The sequence below is a fragment of the Arachis duranensis genome, chromosome 3, assembly GCF_000817695.3.
Source record: "Arachis duranensis cultivar V14167 chromosome 3, aradu.V14167.gnm2.J7QH, whole genome shotgun sequence".
Classification (NCBI taxonomy): domain Eukaryota; kingdom Viridiplantae; phylum Streptophyta; class Magnoliopsida; order Fabales; family Fabaceae; genus Arachis; species Arachis duranensis.
Genome location: NC_029774.3, coordinates 7286204 through 7301029, shown reverse-complemented (window position 1 = coordinate 7301029; position 14826 = coordinate 7286204). Strand labels below are relative to the sequence as shown.

The following is a 14826-nucleotide window of genomic DNA, read 5'->3' as shown; positions in this document are numbered from 1 at the left end:
CGAGCAGGAGGAGGAGGCATGACGGTAGAAGCACGATCATCGTCCGGTCTGGAATCATCGGGAGATGGAGAAGGCGGAGAACAGGAGGCTGTGGAAGGTCACTCGAGATAGACTCTGTAGAATCATCACTAGGAAAAAGATTAACATTGGGGTTAGTAAACAAAGGTGACTGAGTAGTAGGAATGGACTCAAAGGATGAAAATCGAGAAAATATGTGGTGCTCCCAGAAGACAACATGACGAGATATACAAATATGTTTAGAGAAAGGATCCCAACAACGATAACCTTTGTGTTCAGTGCCATAACCAAGAAAACAACACATACGAGCCCGAGGTTCAAGTTTACTATGTTCATGAGGCTGAAGAAGAACAAAACATACACAACCGAAAACTTGAAGGGAACTATAGTCTAGGGAGGTATGATAAAGACGCTTAAAGGGAGTAACATTACCAAGAATAGAAGAAGGGAGTCTATTAATAACATGAACAGTAGTAAGAACAGCTTCACCCCAAGTACGCTCAGGACACGAAGAAGAAAGGAGCATTGCACGAACAGAGTCAAGAATGTGACGGTGTTTGCGTTCAGCTCTACCATTTTGTTGAGATGTACCAGGACAAGAAAACTCAGACAAAGTACCATGTTCTGCGAGAAAGGCTAAGAGTTTGGAATCACGGTATTCCATAGCATTATCACGTCGAAAAACCTTAATGACCTTGAAAAACTGAGTTTTAATCATAGTAGCAAAGTTGATATAGATGTGAGGTAACTCATGGCAATTAGTCATCAAATAAACCTAAGTAAAACGGGAATAATCATCAATGAAAACGACAAAGTATCGAGCTCCGCCCATAGAGGTAGTAGGAGAGGGGCCCCAAACATCAGAGTGAATGAGATCAAAAGGAGAGCAAGCAAGAGATAAATTATTGTGAAAAGATAAAACAAGTTGTTTGACAGTTTGACAAGAAATGCAATCAAAAGATTCATTTGGAACTTGACCTAAAACACCCTGAGATACAAGAGGACGCAGTTTTCCTAAGGAGGTGTGGGCAAGACGCTTATGCCATAAGTGGAGGGTAGAGGGAGAAGAAGCAGCACAGAGATTTGGTACAGGAGGAATACAAAGATTCTCGAGTTCAAACAACCTTCCGACCTTACGTCCAGTCCCGATGATTTGTCCCGTCCGAGGATCCTGTACACGACAACCAGAAACAGAAAAAGTTACTTCAAAACCCAGATCAACAAGTTGTCCAACAGAAATAAGATTGAAGTTTAATTTGGGAATATAATAAGTATCAGGAAGATTAAGAGTTGACTGGGATATAGAACCCTTGTGTGTTGCGTGCAAGAGGGAGCCATTTGTAGTATTGACAGAAGGTCCATTTGTAGTGGTAGACATGGACGAGAAAATATTACGCAACAGAGACATGTGATTAAAGCAACCCGAGTCAAAGTATCATTTAGAAGTACCTTGAGATACAAGAGGACGCAGTTTTCCTAAGGAGGTGTGGGCAAGACGCTTATGCCATAAGTGGAGGGTAGAGGGAGAAGAAGCAGCACAGGGATTTGGTACAGGAGGAATACAAAGATTCTCGAGTTCAAACAACCTTCCGACCTTACGTCCAGTCCCGATGATTTGTCCCGTCCAAGGATCCTGTACACGATAAGCAGAAACAGAAAAAGTTTCTTCAAAACCCAGATCAACAAGTTGTCCAACAGAAATAAGATTGAAGTTTAATTTGGGAATATAATAAGTATCAGGAAGATTAAGAGTTGACTAGGATATAGAACCCTTGTGTGTTACGTGCAAGATGGAGCCATTTGCAGTATTGACAGAAGGTCCATTTGTAGTGGTAGACATGGACGAGAAAATATTACGCAACAGAGACATGTGATTAAAGCAACCCGAGTCAAAGTATCATTTAGAAGTACCTTGAGGGGTGGACAAAGAAGCAGGGGTATTACCAGAAACAGAGAGAAGACGCTGAAGAAGAGATGCAATATCAGAAAGAGAGACAGAAGACGAGTTGAGTGGATCAGGATGTGGTGGGCGAGTAGGACATGCAGTAATTAAATGTCCCAAGAGCTTGCAATAACGGCAGAACACCTGTGAACAATGGTAGCTAATATGACCTTTCTGGTGGCATGTGCGACATTCAATAGAAGGACACTCGGGGAAGAAGTGCCCAAAACAGTTACAGTTTCGACAGATTTTACTCTTTCTGTCGGTGGCAGCAAAAACATCTGGCGTTTCCATGATAGTAGTCACAAAGATCAAAGAGATGAGACAAAATGGTAATTTCGGAGCAGAAAATGAGAAATCGGCGTGCAGAATCGGAAAGAGCTCACCAAAAATTTTAGGGAGGGTCCCGCTTGTCTGCCACGTAAAGGCCACGTCAGCAGTGACGTCAACGCCACGTCAGCGAGACAATGACACGTGGCAGCACTGGAGAGGAGTGACAGGAACACGCTGGCGGTGACGTGGAACGCGGGTCAGGGTCGGGTCGTGCGTGGGTCAGCAGATGCCAAGGAGGCCTTCGTTGTGACACGTGGCAGCACCAAGAGCATGGATCTGCACCAAGATCAATGGCTGCTGAAGTTTCTGGAAGGAGACAATGGAGGTGAGCAGCAAATTTTCGGCGGCGCGTGCAGGCGCGTCCGGTGGCGTCTGGAGGCGATCTTGGCGGCGTTGGAAAGCTGACAAAACGAAGAATACGATGATGCCAGGGGTGATGAACCAAAGCGTAAAAAACAGATCGAAAAACGAGAACGAAGAGGCACTGTCGGAAGAGAAAAACAAGGAGGTTATGAACAGAATTTCATTGAAAAAAAAAAGAACTTTAGGCTCTTGATACCATGTTAGAAACAACAGGCTAAGAGAGTAATATGAAAAGTGTATTAGTGAGTTGTGATCAAATGTACAATATACAAGGAGTATTTATAGGTGGTAAATGAATCAGAGCAATATAGGGATAGAATCATACAATTAATATACAGATATACTAGACGATACTAATTGATCTAAATTGATTCTAATGATTCTCTAACATCTTGAATGAGGGATTTATTTGGTGCATTGGAAATTTAGAACAGAACTTTTGATTTTCTAAACGGAGAAGAGAGGGACGACTGTGTCATGAGATGGATTATGTTCATATTTTTTATTCGGATCTAAGGATCTTGGATCTTAGTCATCTAGACAGTAAAATCGTGAGAATATCTATTCTTCTTTGAATAGTCTCTGCAAAATAACATTAACTCTTACAATCCGAATGTTCAAGCTGGTTCAGAGGTCGGTTGGTGTTGGACTGGTGTGGCTTTAAAGGTTTATGATGCTCGGTTATTTGTGGGTTAGTAAAAAGATGTTTAGTTGGGAGGATTGTGGTAATTTGCTTTGGCTTTAGCGTCAACTTGTTCTAAAAAAGCACAAATTTTTGGCCTGACTATGTCTTTGGGAGGCTTTTCCTACTGCTGCATTTCGTTTTAGGATGGGATTTTACACACGGATAGCTGTCCACGATATTTTTCATGTCAAGAATCGGTTTTACATTTCATTCGGAATTGTCCAAAAGCCCAGCTAGTTTGGCAAGCTTTGGGGATCTCCGGTCAACTAGTGGATTTAATGAGTTGGTTCGTACATAATAGCAAACAACGCCCCTTTAGATTCTTTTCTGGTCTTTGGTGGTTTTGGCGTTCGAGGAATAACGAGATCTTTCATCCTCACGAGTCACGATCATTAGACCATAGACAAGGTGACTGGTATGGCTTTGTCCTTGAAAAAGGAGCTCCGAAATATTTTTGACTTGTAAAAATTGTCTATACCCTTCACCATTAGTGGCTCTTGGATTTCCCTCAGTGGGTACCTTTAAGATTAATTATGATACTAGCTATCCTGACAATGGTGTTCGGGGGCTTGTGTTAGCAGAGATTGGAAGGAAAGGTTGCAACGAGACTGTCTGGGAACAATTGATAGTCGTAACATTTTTCAATGAGAGTTGTTTGCTATTTGAAGAGGCTTTCTTTTAGCATGGGACTTGGGGGCAAAGAGACATTATATGTAAGGCAGACTATGTGGAGGCATTCGCTATTGTCAATAATTTACAGGATTGTTCTGATTTTATTGATCCTTTGGTGTTAAAGATTCGAGATATCATGTCTTGGAAATGACGTGCTGATCTCCGGTTGATCTTGAGAGATGCAAACATAGTAGCAGAAATCATGGCAAAGACTGCAATGAGGATTCTTTCTCCTCAAATGGAGCTTCCGTTGTCTTAAAAAGAGTTTGAGAGTAGTATTCAGCGAGATTGTCTTTCTTAAGCAGTTTTTTGTTTATTTTTATTTTTTTTTGTTGTTTGTTTTCTTTTAAGTCACAAAAAAATGATAGCAATTATGATAGACAAAAATATCTTCTAATTTATTAACAAACAAAAAATTCTCAAAATATTTTAAACTGTAATAAAAATATTTAAATTAAATATATATTTTTAAATAAAAAATAAAAATATATTTAAAAAAATTGTGATTTTATATTAAATGAATTTTTTTGTATTTTTTCTCAATGACCATAATCATTTCTAAAAAACAAAAAAAATTAAACTTTGAATTTTGGCCTTTTATTGCATAAATTTTTAAATAGTTATTTAAATATTTTTTCACAATTTAAAATAAAAAAACAAATATTTTGCTAAATACAAAATTCATTTATCATTTATTAAAAAATTATATATTTTCAATTTTTTTCACATTTTAAAATATTTTTATCGTTGGTAAATTTAAAAAATATTTGTATCAGTAATTTGATAATTCAAATTGAGGGTGCTTTTGGTATATATATCACTTGCTTGCTGCTTGGATGGAAAATGCCAAACTAAATACAATAACATTTTCCGATGATTTTCTTTAGGAGAATTATAGTGTATTAGTGAAAAAGCATACAGAGATCCGTATATTTTCTCTGCTTTAGTTCGTGAATGACACGTGGTTATAGTGTCGAGGCTGGGGGGAGGCGGCTTGACAAATTTGTTGCATAGGAGCCCTTGATGGCTGATGGCTGGCTGAAGGCAGCTCTTACGGGGACACATATAACACCTGTGCAACGTAACGATGGGTTGCTGTGGACTTTGTATTCCCCGGGCCCAATGATACACTTTGTTGAGAGCATTTGGTCCGTGTTAGTAGTGGACTGAAAAATATTTTATTCAAGTCAAAAGTAAAGAAGTGGTGAAAAAAAAAACGAGTAAAAAAACGTAGAAGGGAAATGGATCAAAAGGAAAACTGTCCTTATAGTGAAACTGCTAACCCCATGGGGTTAACATAAGGTTATTCCAAGAAGAAAAAAAAAGATAAGGTTATTAGATGCAGCTGGGTTTGTTGGTTTTGAGCATAGTATTGAGGTAAGTTTTGGGTGTTATTTACTTAATATACTAAAACTGGGTTTTTCCTCAACTAATGGAAGTAAGGTGTTGATTCCTCATGAATCTATTTTTTCGCCAAAATGAATGCACTATTTTCTCTTCTAAGTTTATTTTATAAAAATATTTTTATTATAATTATACTATAATTAACATTTAAGTAATAATGCATAATTATACTAATTTAAAAAATATCTTTATTATAGTTATATAAAATTAATATTTAATACATTATTAAACTACTTATCAATTATCAATCGAAAATATTTTTAATTATTTTAATAATAATAATAATAATAATATGATAATTATATAATAATGGCACCGGTTATTAATAACCAATTTATATTTTTCTAAATAAATTTATAATTAATTATATCAATTAATTAATTTGATTAGACATTCAAATCTCACTATTTATTATAATTTATATGAATTGATTAATTATAATTAATTATATCAATTAATTAATTTGGTTAATTATATTAATTATTTAATTTGATTGGAGTAAATATCAAATTTTTTAATAAATAATAAATATGATAACGAAATATATGAATTAATTTAATTAGTTTATTTTTCTTAATATCATCTATTTATACAAGATCAAATAATTTTTATTCATTTGCTCTCTTTTCTCTCTCTGTCACTCCCTCCCTCTTTTCCTCTCTTTCTCTTTCTTTCGTGTTTAAGGTACAATTTTTATAATTTATTTAATTTTTATTGTTTTATCTTTATTTATACATTTCATTTTTTTATTTTTTTTAAATTTTTATTTATTTAATTGCTTCTTATTAGGCGCATACTTTTTCTTCTTTTAGCTTCTGATTAACAAAAAAGATGTGTCATCTTTACGTTGTTTTTAAATAATCTTACTATAATTTTATTTTGTAATATTCTATTTTGTTATGTATACTTCAATTCATATATATATTGTCTTTTTTTCATAATTAATATATACATTATTTGTGTATGTGGTTTTTATATATATAATATATATTATATATATAGTTTTTTTTGTGATCCACAATTAATATATACATTGTTCATGTATGTGGTTTATTTGTTAATGCCTTTATTGATTCTCTTTATTATTTTTTTGTGTGTCTCTTTATTGCTCTTTATTTTAGTTATATTTATTGATTTCTTTGTATTGATATTCTTTTTATTTGAAATATCGTGACAATTTAGAGTATATGTTATGATCCATGTGATATTCGTTAATTTGGTGTATCTTTTTAGATAGTTTATGTTATAATATATTTAATAAATAATTTTAGATAATTCTAAACCTCCACTTTGATGTCTTTTAAACTTTTTGTGTTAACTGATGTTAACTTTATTTATTTTTTAAGGGAAAAAAATTAGTGTTTAAAAAATTACCCATTAGTAAAAATTTTATTTTTTATCATTAAATTTTTAGTACCAAATTATTCTTTAATAAATAATTCTTTTATTGATTTAATTGTATCTTTTAGAAAACTTAATAATTAATTTTTTTCAAAAATACCCTTTAATAATTTTTTTTTATTAAATTATAATTTTACCAAAATTTTTGTTATCAATTTTTTTATATTTTACTATTAATTTTTCGATATCTATATATATTATTTTATCATGAAATAAAAAATTTTAGTTAGTGCATTTTTTAATATCAACATATATTAATTGTTATATATATTAACAGTGATAAGATTTTTTTATTTACTACTAAAATAATATATATATTTCAAAAAATTAATAGTAAAATATAAAAATAATTATTAACAAAAACTTTAGTAAAATTATAATTTAATAATTAAAAAATTTTTTGAAGGGTAGGTATCTTAGAAAAAAAGTAATTTAATTATGAATTTTTTTAAAATTATTTTAATAAAAATACAATTTAATCAATAAAAAAACTAATTTATTAAAAGACTATTTTGGTAAGCAAAATTTAATGATAAAAAATAAAATTTTTGTTAATGGGGATTTTTTTCAAAAAATAATTTATTTTTTCTTTAAAAATAGATAAAGTTAATATTAGTTAACACAAAGAATTTAAAATATTTTAAAGGGAAGGTTTTTTAAAAGTTAGAAAAGAGGAGAATATACATTTATGAAATAGATGAGAAGGGAGTGTAATTTTAGCAAATCGCNTATTATTATTATTATTATTATTATTATTATTATCATCGACTAATATTCTTATTGTATCATGTGATAACGTTGATGTTTTAGTAGTTGCTCATTGTTTCTTCAGAACCAGGCCCTAGAGTAATAAGTGTAGTCATGTATGAGTACATGGTGGTGAATTTATTTTTTTTCTCGTGGCCAACAAGCGCTAGCTAACGGGACCCTCTAAAATGAGAACCCCATTCTAAATCAAACTATCAGCCGGCTCACCCAGCCCTTCGATCAGCCTCCTTAGCTTCCTGAGAGCTACCTGGTTCCAGCCATACATAAACAACATGTCTCCACAGCAAATTCAATAAAGACAAAAATCTGTAGATGAACCCTTTTTTTTTATTGAGCAGAGCGCAGAAAGTCAGAAACCACCAATACCGGCAACACAAATTCCTTCTCGATGAGCTGTCAAACAGCTGTTCATATTTTTCTTTTCTAATTCTTTTTCGTTTTTGATTAATTTGTGGTCTAAAGTCTAAAGTTCTGAACATCTAACGTCATACTCTTTCAAAATCTAGATAAAATTTAAACAAATATGAATATGGTTGTAGTTTCAGCAAAGCAACTAGTAAAATTTGCATTATTAGATCATGTAATTTTAGAAACAAAACAATAATGCCAATCACAGGCTGTCCTGATTCGAAAACACCACTTCAGGCCCATTACTCGGAATAGGCCCATTACTAATTTGGACCTGACCATTACTACTTAACTCAAACTCCTTAACGAGTTCAGGATCCACATTCTCCTCAGGCTCCCAAGTGGGCTCATCCATATCAGCCCACTTAACTAAAAACTCTGGTCCCCCTTCATCGCCGACCCTTTTCCCAAGCACAGCCTCCGCCACCGCGTACTCAAGGCCAGCTTCGTAATCCCTAACCAGATCCTCCGCCACAAACCTCGCCTTCACCCACTCGTTGGCGCCACCATCCTTCCACCGCACAAGGTACTCCAAATTCTCACCCTTCCCCCTCCGCTCAATAATCTCCTCCACCTCCGCGAACTCGAAAACCGCGCCTTCCAAAACCCTAACCACCCCTTCCAACCCAATCCTCCTCCCAAACTGCATCGGATTCCCTTTCGGCGTCGCCTTCAGAAGCTCCCTCGTCCGGATCCGCACCGAGGTCCAGGAGAAGCTTCGCGACGCCGGGCCTCACGTAACCCGCCGCCATGTGGAGAGCGGTGAGGCCGCCGGCGTTGTCGCGGTGGTCGACATCGGCGCCGGACTCCGCGAGGAGGCGGACGCAGGGCTCAGAACCCAGTCCAGCGACGAAGAGGAGGGCAGTGCGGCCGTCTGAGTCGACGGCGTTGACGTCCCGACCATCATCGGAGTCGAGGATTTGACGGAGTGCGTCGTGGTCGGCTTTCTTAGCTGCGGTCCACCAGGGAGACTCGTATTCGGAGAGGACGTCTTTGGCTATGAAGTCAGAGGGGACCCAAGAAGGGGCATGACCGTCTTTCCACTCTATGAGGTACTCCATTCCAGTGGCATCTTCGAGGGCTCTGCTTCCGATGATTTTCTTGACCTCGCCGTAGGATTCATCTTCGGTGGGAGTTGGCTGGCTCTGGTTTTGGAGTGCGGAGAGAGGAGGGAGGTGGACGTGGTTGGTTTTGTGGCGGAAGGGGAGGTGGTTGGTGGAAGAGAAGGGTTGTTTGAGAGTGGGAAGAAGTTTGAGGTGAGAAGCTGGATTAGCGGCGAATAAAACAGCTTCCATTAAAGGTGGTTAATGGTGTAATTGGTTTACGGTGGTTTGTTGAATATGTGGCAGTGGCATGGTGAGTTGAGTGTAGGAGCAAGGGGTTTGGAGTGTCGGAAGAAGATAAGGAATTACATCCAGTCCATGATTTCCATTGGATAAGACTTAAGAGTGTTCTAGTTTATTTTTCTAAAAATAAAAAATATAAAAAAGACACTAAAAAAATTTAAGTGATTGGCATGTAATTTTTTTTTAAAAAAAATCAAAGATAGATATTTATTAAAATAAATATAGCAGTATAGTGATATATGAATATTAAGTAATTCCTGTTACTTATTTTTTCTTCTTTTCTATTTTAAATAAAACAAAATTATATTTATTAAAATAGACACTGCAGTATCGCGATATATGAATCAGTTGTTTTTTTTTTCTTCTTTTCTATTATTAGATACACATGAATGGAAGTGTAAAAATATGGAGTCACTATTGACCCGTTTTAATTGTGAGTACTGAGGGCGCTTTTGAATGGTTTATTAAGAATTAGAAGGTTTATAATAGTTTTGGAATTGTTTGATGAGTCGGTGAACGTGGATATTGGACCTGACTCTTATACTTGTTCGGCTGGATTGCAGCTTTTTAATGAAATGATTGAATTGGGGTAGTAGATGGGTTAAGAAAGCACGCGGTATGTTATTTTGATAGAATGATAGAGGCTGGCATAGCAGAAACTGTATATGCATACAACTCCATGATAAATGGCCAATGCATGTTTGGACATTTGAGTGCCGCCGAGTCTTTGTTCGCTCGGATGATCAATAAAGGTTTGAAGCCTACCGTGACAACCTTTACGCCGTTGATTAGTAGATATTGCAAAGATCTACAACTACGAAAAGCATTCCAACTGTATGCCCCAAATGTGTATACCTTCACTGCGCTTATTTCTGGGTTTTGCAGTGCAAACTGCAAATAATATGGCTGAAGCATCCAAACTTTTTGTTGAAATGGTGGAAAAGAAAATCACCCCAAATGAGGTAACATATAATGTTATGATTGAAGGGTATTGTAGGAGTGGTAAAATTGACAAGGCGTTTGAATTACTTGATGAGATGCTTCAGAAAGGCCTTGTTCCGGACACATATACCTACAGACCTCTTACCAGTGGCCTTTGTTCTGCTGGCAGGGTTTCAGATGCTAAAAATTTTGTTGATGTTCTACACAAACAGGACCGTAAATTAAACGAGATGTGCTATAGCGCACTTCTACATGGTTATTGCCAGGAAGGTAGATTGGTGGAGGCGTTGAGTGCTGCTTCTGAGATGATTCAAAGAGGAATCAATATAGATTTGGTTTGCCATGCTGTTCTCATCCACGGTTCACTGAAGCAGCTAGATAGGAAAAACACTATTTGGTCTCTTAAAACAGATGCAGGATCATGGATTGAAACCTGATAATGTAATATATACAAGTATGATCATGTAATATATACTAGAGATAAGCCGGCTCTTTAACAAGTAGAGGCTAGACATCTTCGAGTCTTTTCCATTAGCCTCAAGACAGATTAAATTTTTAATTGTCGTTATTGATTATTTTACGAAATGGATAGAGACAATACTATTAGTAAAAATTAATTCCAAAAAAATGATATTTTTTGTATGAAAAATATACTATGCAGATTTGATATTTTTCAATGTTTTATACGTTAACTGAAAATTGAGAGTGAGATTAGAATGTTTAAAATAGTATGTAATTATACTTTTCTGAAGATTATGTTATCAATTATTTAGGACATTCTAATTATGTAAGTTTGTTATTTTTTATTAATTTATTAGTATTTACTTGGTTAACATTAATTTAGTAGTTTGTTATTATTTATTTGGATAATATTATTCTAAATGTACTATTAAATATTAATATAAAAAATATAATTAATAATATTTTTTTTGAAATTAATCTTATGCTGTTTTTTTTATTCTTGTGTTGTTATTATGTATATATTTTTTTATTATTTATTAGAATATGATATTTTATATTTTTAATAATTATTAAAATTAATGAATATTATTCTTTTTATTTTTTATTAGAATATGATATTTTTGTTAATTTTTAACTTAATAAATAAGACACATTTTTTTTAATTTTCTGGTATAATATTGTGATTATTGTTATGTTATGTAAATTTTAATGATTAAATTGATAAATAATAAAAACATTTATACATAAAAGATTCGAATTTTATGTGGTTTTTTATTTTTTATTTTTTGTTTCAACATCAATATTATTATTATAAAGATATATTTTGTTAGCCAATAATATATAATTATATGTTATAGTGCAATTAATAATGAATATAAATGTGAATAATAAGAAATTTAAATTTTTGTAATTATTATTTATTTTATTTTCTGTTAAAAGAAGTTATTAATTTATTCTTTTTGTTATTTATTAAACTAATTCCTTTTGTGGCTGAACTTTATCAGGCTAACAAGAATCTTCTGCCCTGTAAGTTTGATCAGCCAGAGACGTAGCATCCAGAGGTTGACCAAGCCTTACGAACCACCGAATTCTACCAGTTTTCGAGAGTTTGAGTGATCAGAGGACATTTGGCGATACTAGCTGCTTTTGTGGAAAGGTGGTGGCCGGAGACACATACGTTTGTAATGCCAGTGGGTAAGGTTACAGTGACACTGGAGGACGTATTACACATATTCGGCCTAGCGATCAATGGAGAGGTTGTGACTAGTTGGACCGATAGCAGTCACGACTTCTTGGTCACCCAGAGCCTCGCGATATTCGGCAGCAAACCCCACGTGAGCCGTTCTTCCAAGAGCTAATAAATCTTTCATGGATTTGCCATATTAGAGACACATATCCTTTGGACACATGGGAGTCTGTTATGCGCTATGTTAGGTGTCACATCTTCTATCTGTTGGGTACCACACTCTTTGTGGATAAGTCGACGGCCCACGCAAATTTTCTACCATGGCTCCAGAGTTTTGATCAGATCGGCAATTACGGTTGGGGTGAACTTATCTCACGCACCTTTACAGGTCACTGTGTCGTACATCACGGTATGGCCAACTTGATTTGTTGTTTGCTTGGGCGTGGGAGCGTATGCAGTGGCTGGCGCCGATTCCCCGACAACAGCTTGTGCCGGCTGAGATACTAGTGGCATGCAGGTAACCGTCATTATTTTATTAGAATTTGACTTGTATATTATTTATGATTTATTGGCAAGATGTAATTAAAACTATGTAAATAATGTTCTGTGTTGCAGATGGAGTCATCATCCTGTCTATGACTCAGGTGTCTATTAGGCATAAAATCGAGTTTATGGAAGAGGTGAGTCTGGGTCTTGAGGTTTTCTGTTATAATTTACGGTATTATTAATAAGCTAATGCCCCTCAGAATATTTTGTAGTTTTTCTGGAGGCCGTATGTCGACATCATCATTCCTGCCAACTACACGCACACCTTGATGTCTGTGACACTGTGGGGCCATTGGTGTCATTCGACTGTGTTGAATGGCATCCTACGGACCCAGTGGTTCGCTAGTACGGATATGCACAGTTCCTCCTCTGGCAACACAAGTCATACCAGTTAACACGTATTGCTATACTCCTCAGGGAGTACAGCTATATGACTGGCACGGGATTCATGACGAATGGATACAACAATGGAGTAATCGCCGCACTAGTCGTCTGCGAGATTGGGGTCTGCAGCCAATTGTCGACTTCACTCCGTCTGCTGATTACCGGAGTCGGTAAACTATAATCCAAACATACATATACATAACCCTCCGTTTGTAAACTGTAATCCAAATACGCATATAGCCTTTCGGTATTGCCAAAGTCACTGAAACGATGCTGTTGTCCACCACCAACTGAAAACAAGTAAAATTCAAACCCAGTTATGTTAAAGTCAAAACATCAATTACTAAAGTACTTTTTAGCTTCTTTTCTGAAAAAATAATACTTAGCAAATTATTTAATTTAGTTCATTATTAATTTTTCTGCTGGTGATTTTTTTCATTAAGCTTGATTGCAAAATTGGAAGATAATGCTACCTGCATGTTGTTGCTCCTCCTTTAGCCTTTTCTAAAATGAAATGCGTATAATGCATTAGAAAAAAAATGTTACAGCAACAATAATAATAAAAGTGAAAGCACTAATATTATATAGCATTTGTTAGGTCACCATCGGCTTTGATACTACTTGTTGGGCTCTGATACTACTTGTTTGCATAAAATTGATTTTACAAACTTGATTTTGATAAAAAAAATTTGTATTAAAATGATTTATGTTTGGCCATTTTTGTATCAAAATGGATTTTAATAAAATAAATGTTGTTTGGATTATACTATTCAAAATAACTTTTAGATAAAAATTTATTAAAATAGACGTCAACTTAAATAATTTTTTTATGTTATCCTATCATTTTAATTTAGATATTTGAACAGAACTTATTAGTTAATTTTATAATAAAATTAATACATACTTACTAAAAAAATAACATATAAAAATAGACAAAATATATTTTTAAATAAAACTAAAGAAATATAATATTTTTATTTAATTTACTTTTTCTAGTAAGATCAAGAAGTCATATTATAAAAAGATAATAACAAAAATAATACACAAAAATCACAATTAAAAAAATATATGATGTCAAATAAATAATTAATAAAAAATATAAATAATAAATAATAGAAAAAGAGCTCATATAAACACACATAGCCCTCTAGTATTGACACAGTTAATGAAACGATGCCGTTGTCCACCAACAACGGAAAACAAGTAAAATTCAAACCTAGTTATGTTAATATCAAAACATCAATTAATTAAGTACTTTTTAGCTTTCTTTCTGAGAAAAATAAAATATAGCAAATTAATTAATTTAGTTTATTATTAATTCACCTGTTGTTGTTGACTTTTTTAATTAAGCTTGACTACAAAATTAGAAGATTATGCTGCCTGCATGTTGTTTTTCCCTCTTTAGCCTTTTCTAAAATGAAATGAGTACAATGCATTAGAAAAAAAAAATGTTACAACAACAATCATAATAAAAGTGAAAGCATTAATATTATATAGCATTAGTTAGGTTACCATCGGTTCTGATACCATTTGTTGGGCTCTGAGGTTGTTCAAATTAGATTTGTTTATAATCTCCTGAAAGATAGGTTTAACTATATGGCTCTATCTAGTACAAGACAAAGAACCATGCCAACAATGAGAGATAGAAAATTGGGACAAACCCTGGCTTATCCTGAAGCTGTTCTCTTAACGAAACCAAGCAACTCTCAATTTCGAGGAGAAGTACTTAGAAATGACCTGTGAATGTGTAAATGATTTGTTTTTTTGTGTAGTTATTTATGTTAGTTTCAGGTGGATGATAAATACCAATACTCATGTGAAAACAGTGAAAGTAACATTCTTGGATGGATTAGCCTTCAGCCTAATGAACCCTGGATTTCTGGATGATTACTCCTTCCAATGAGTTCCGCAATGGTGGCCCCATCAAGCAAGACCTCACTTTTCACTTTGGCCCCTTCACTCTTTC

The 14826-nt window shown here is 34.3% G+C and overlaps 1 protein-coding gene across 1 annotated transcript; it reads right to left on the bottom strand.

The window, feature by feature from the left end:
* Nucleotides 1-8125: 8125 nt before the first annotated feature.
* LOC107477321 (signal recognition particle 43 kDa protein, chloroplastic) lies at nucleotides 8126-9461 on the bottom strand. Its single transcript, XM_016097309.3, is given in 2 exon segments — nucleotides 8126-8680; nucleotides 8682-9461. Coding segments are annotated over 2 exon segments (1092 nt in total). The 5' UTR covers nucleotides 9290-9461; the 3' UTR covers nucleotides 8126-8196.
* Nucleotides 9462-14826: the final 5365 nt, after the last annotated feature.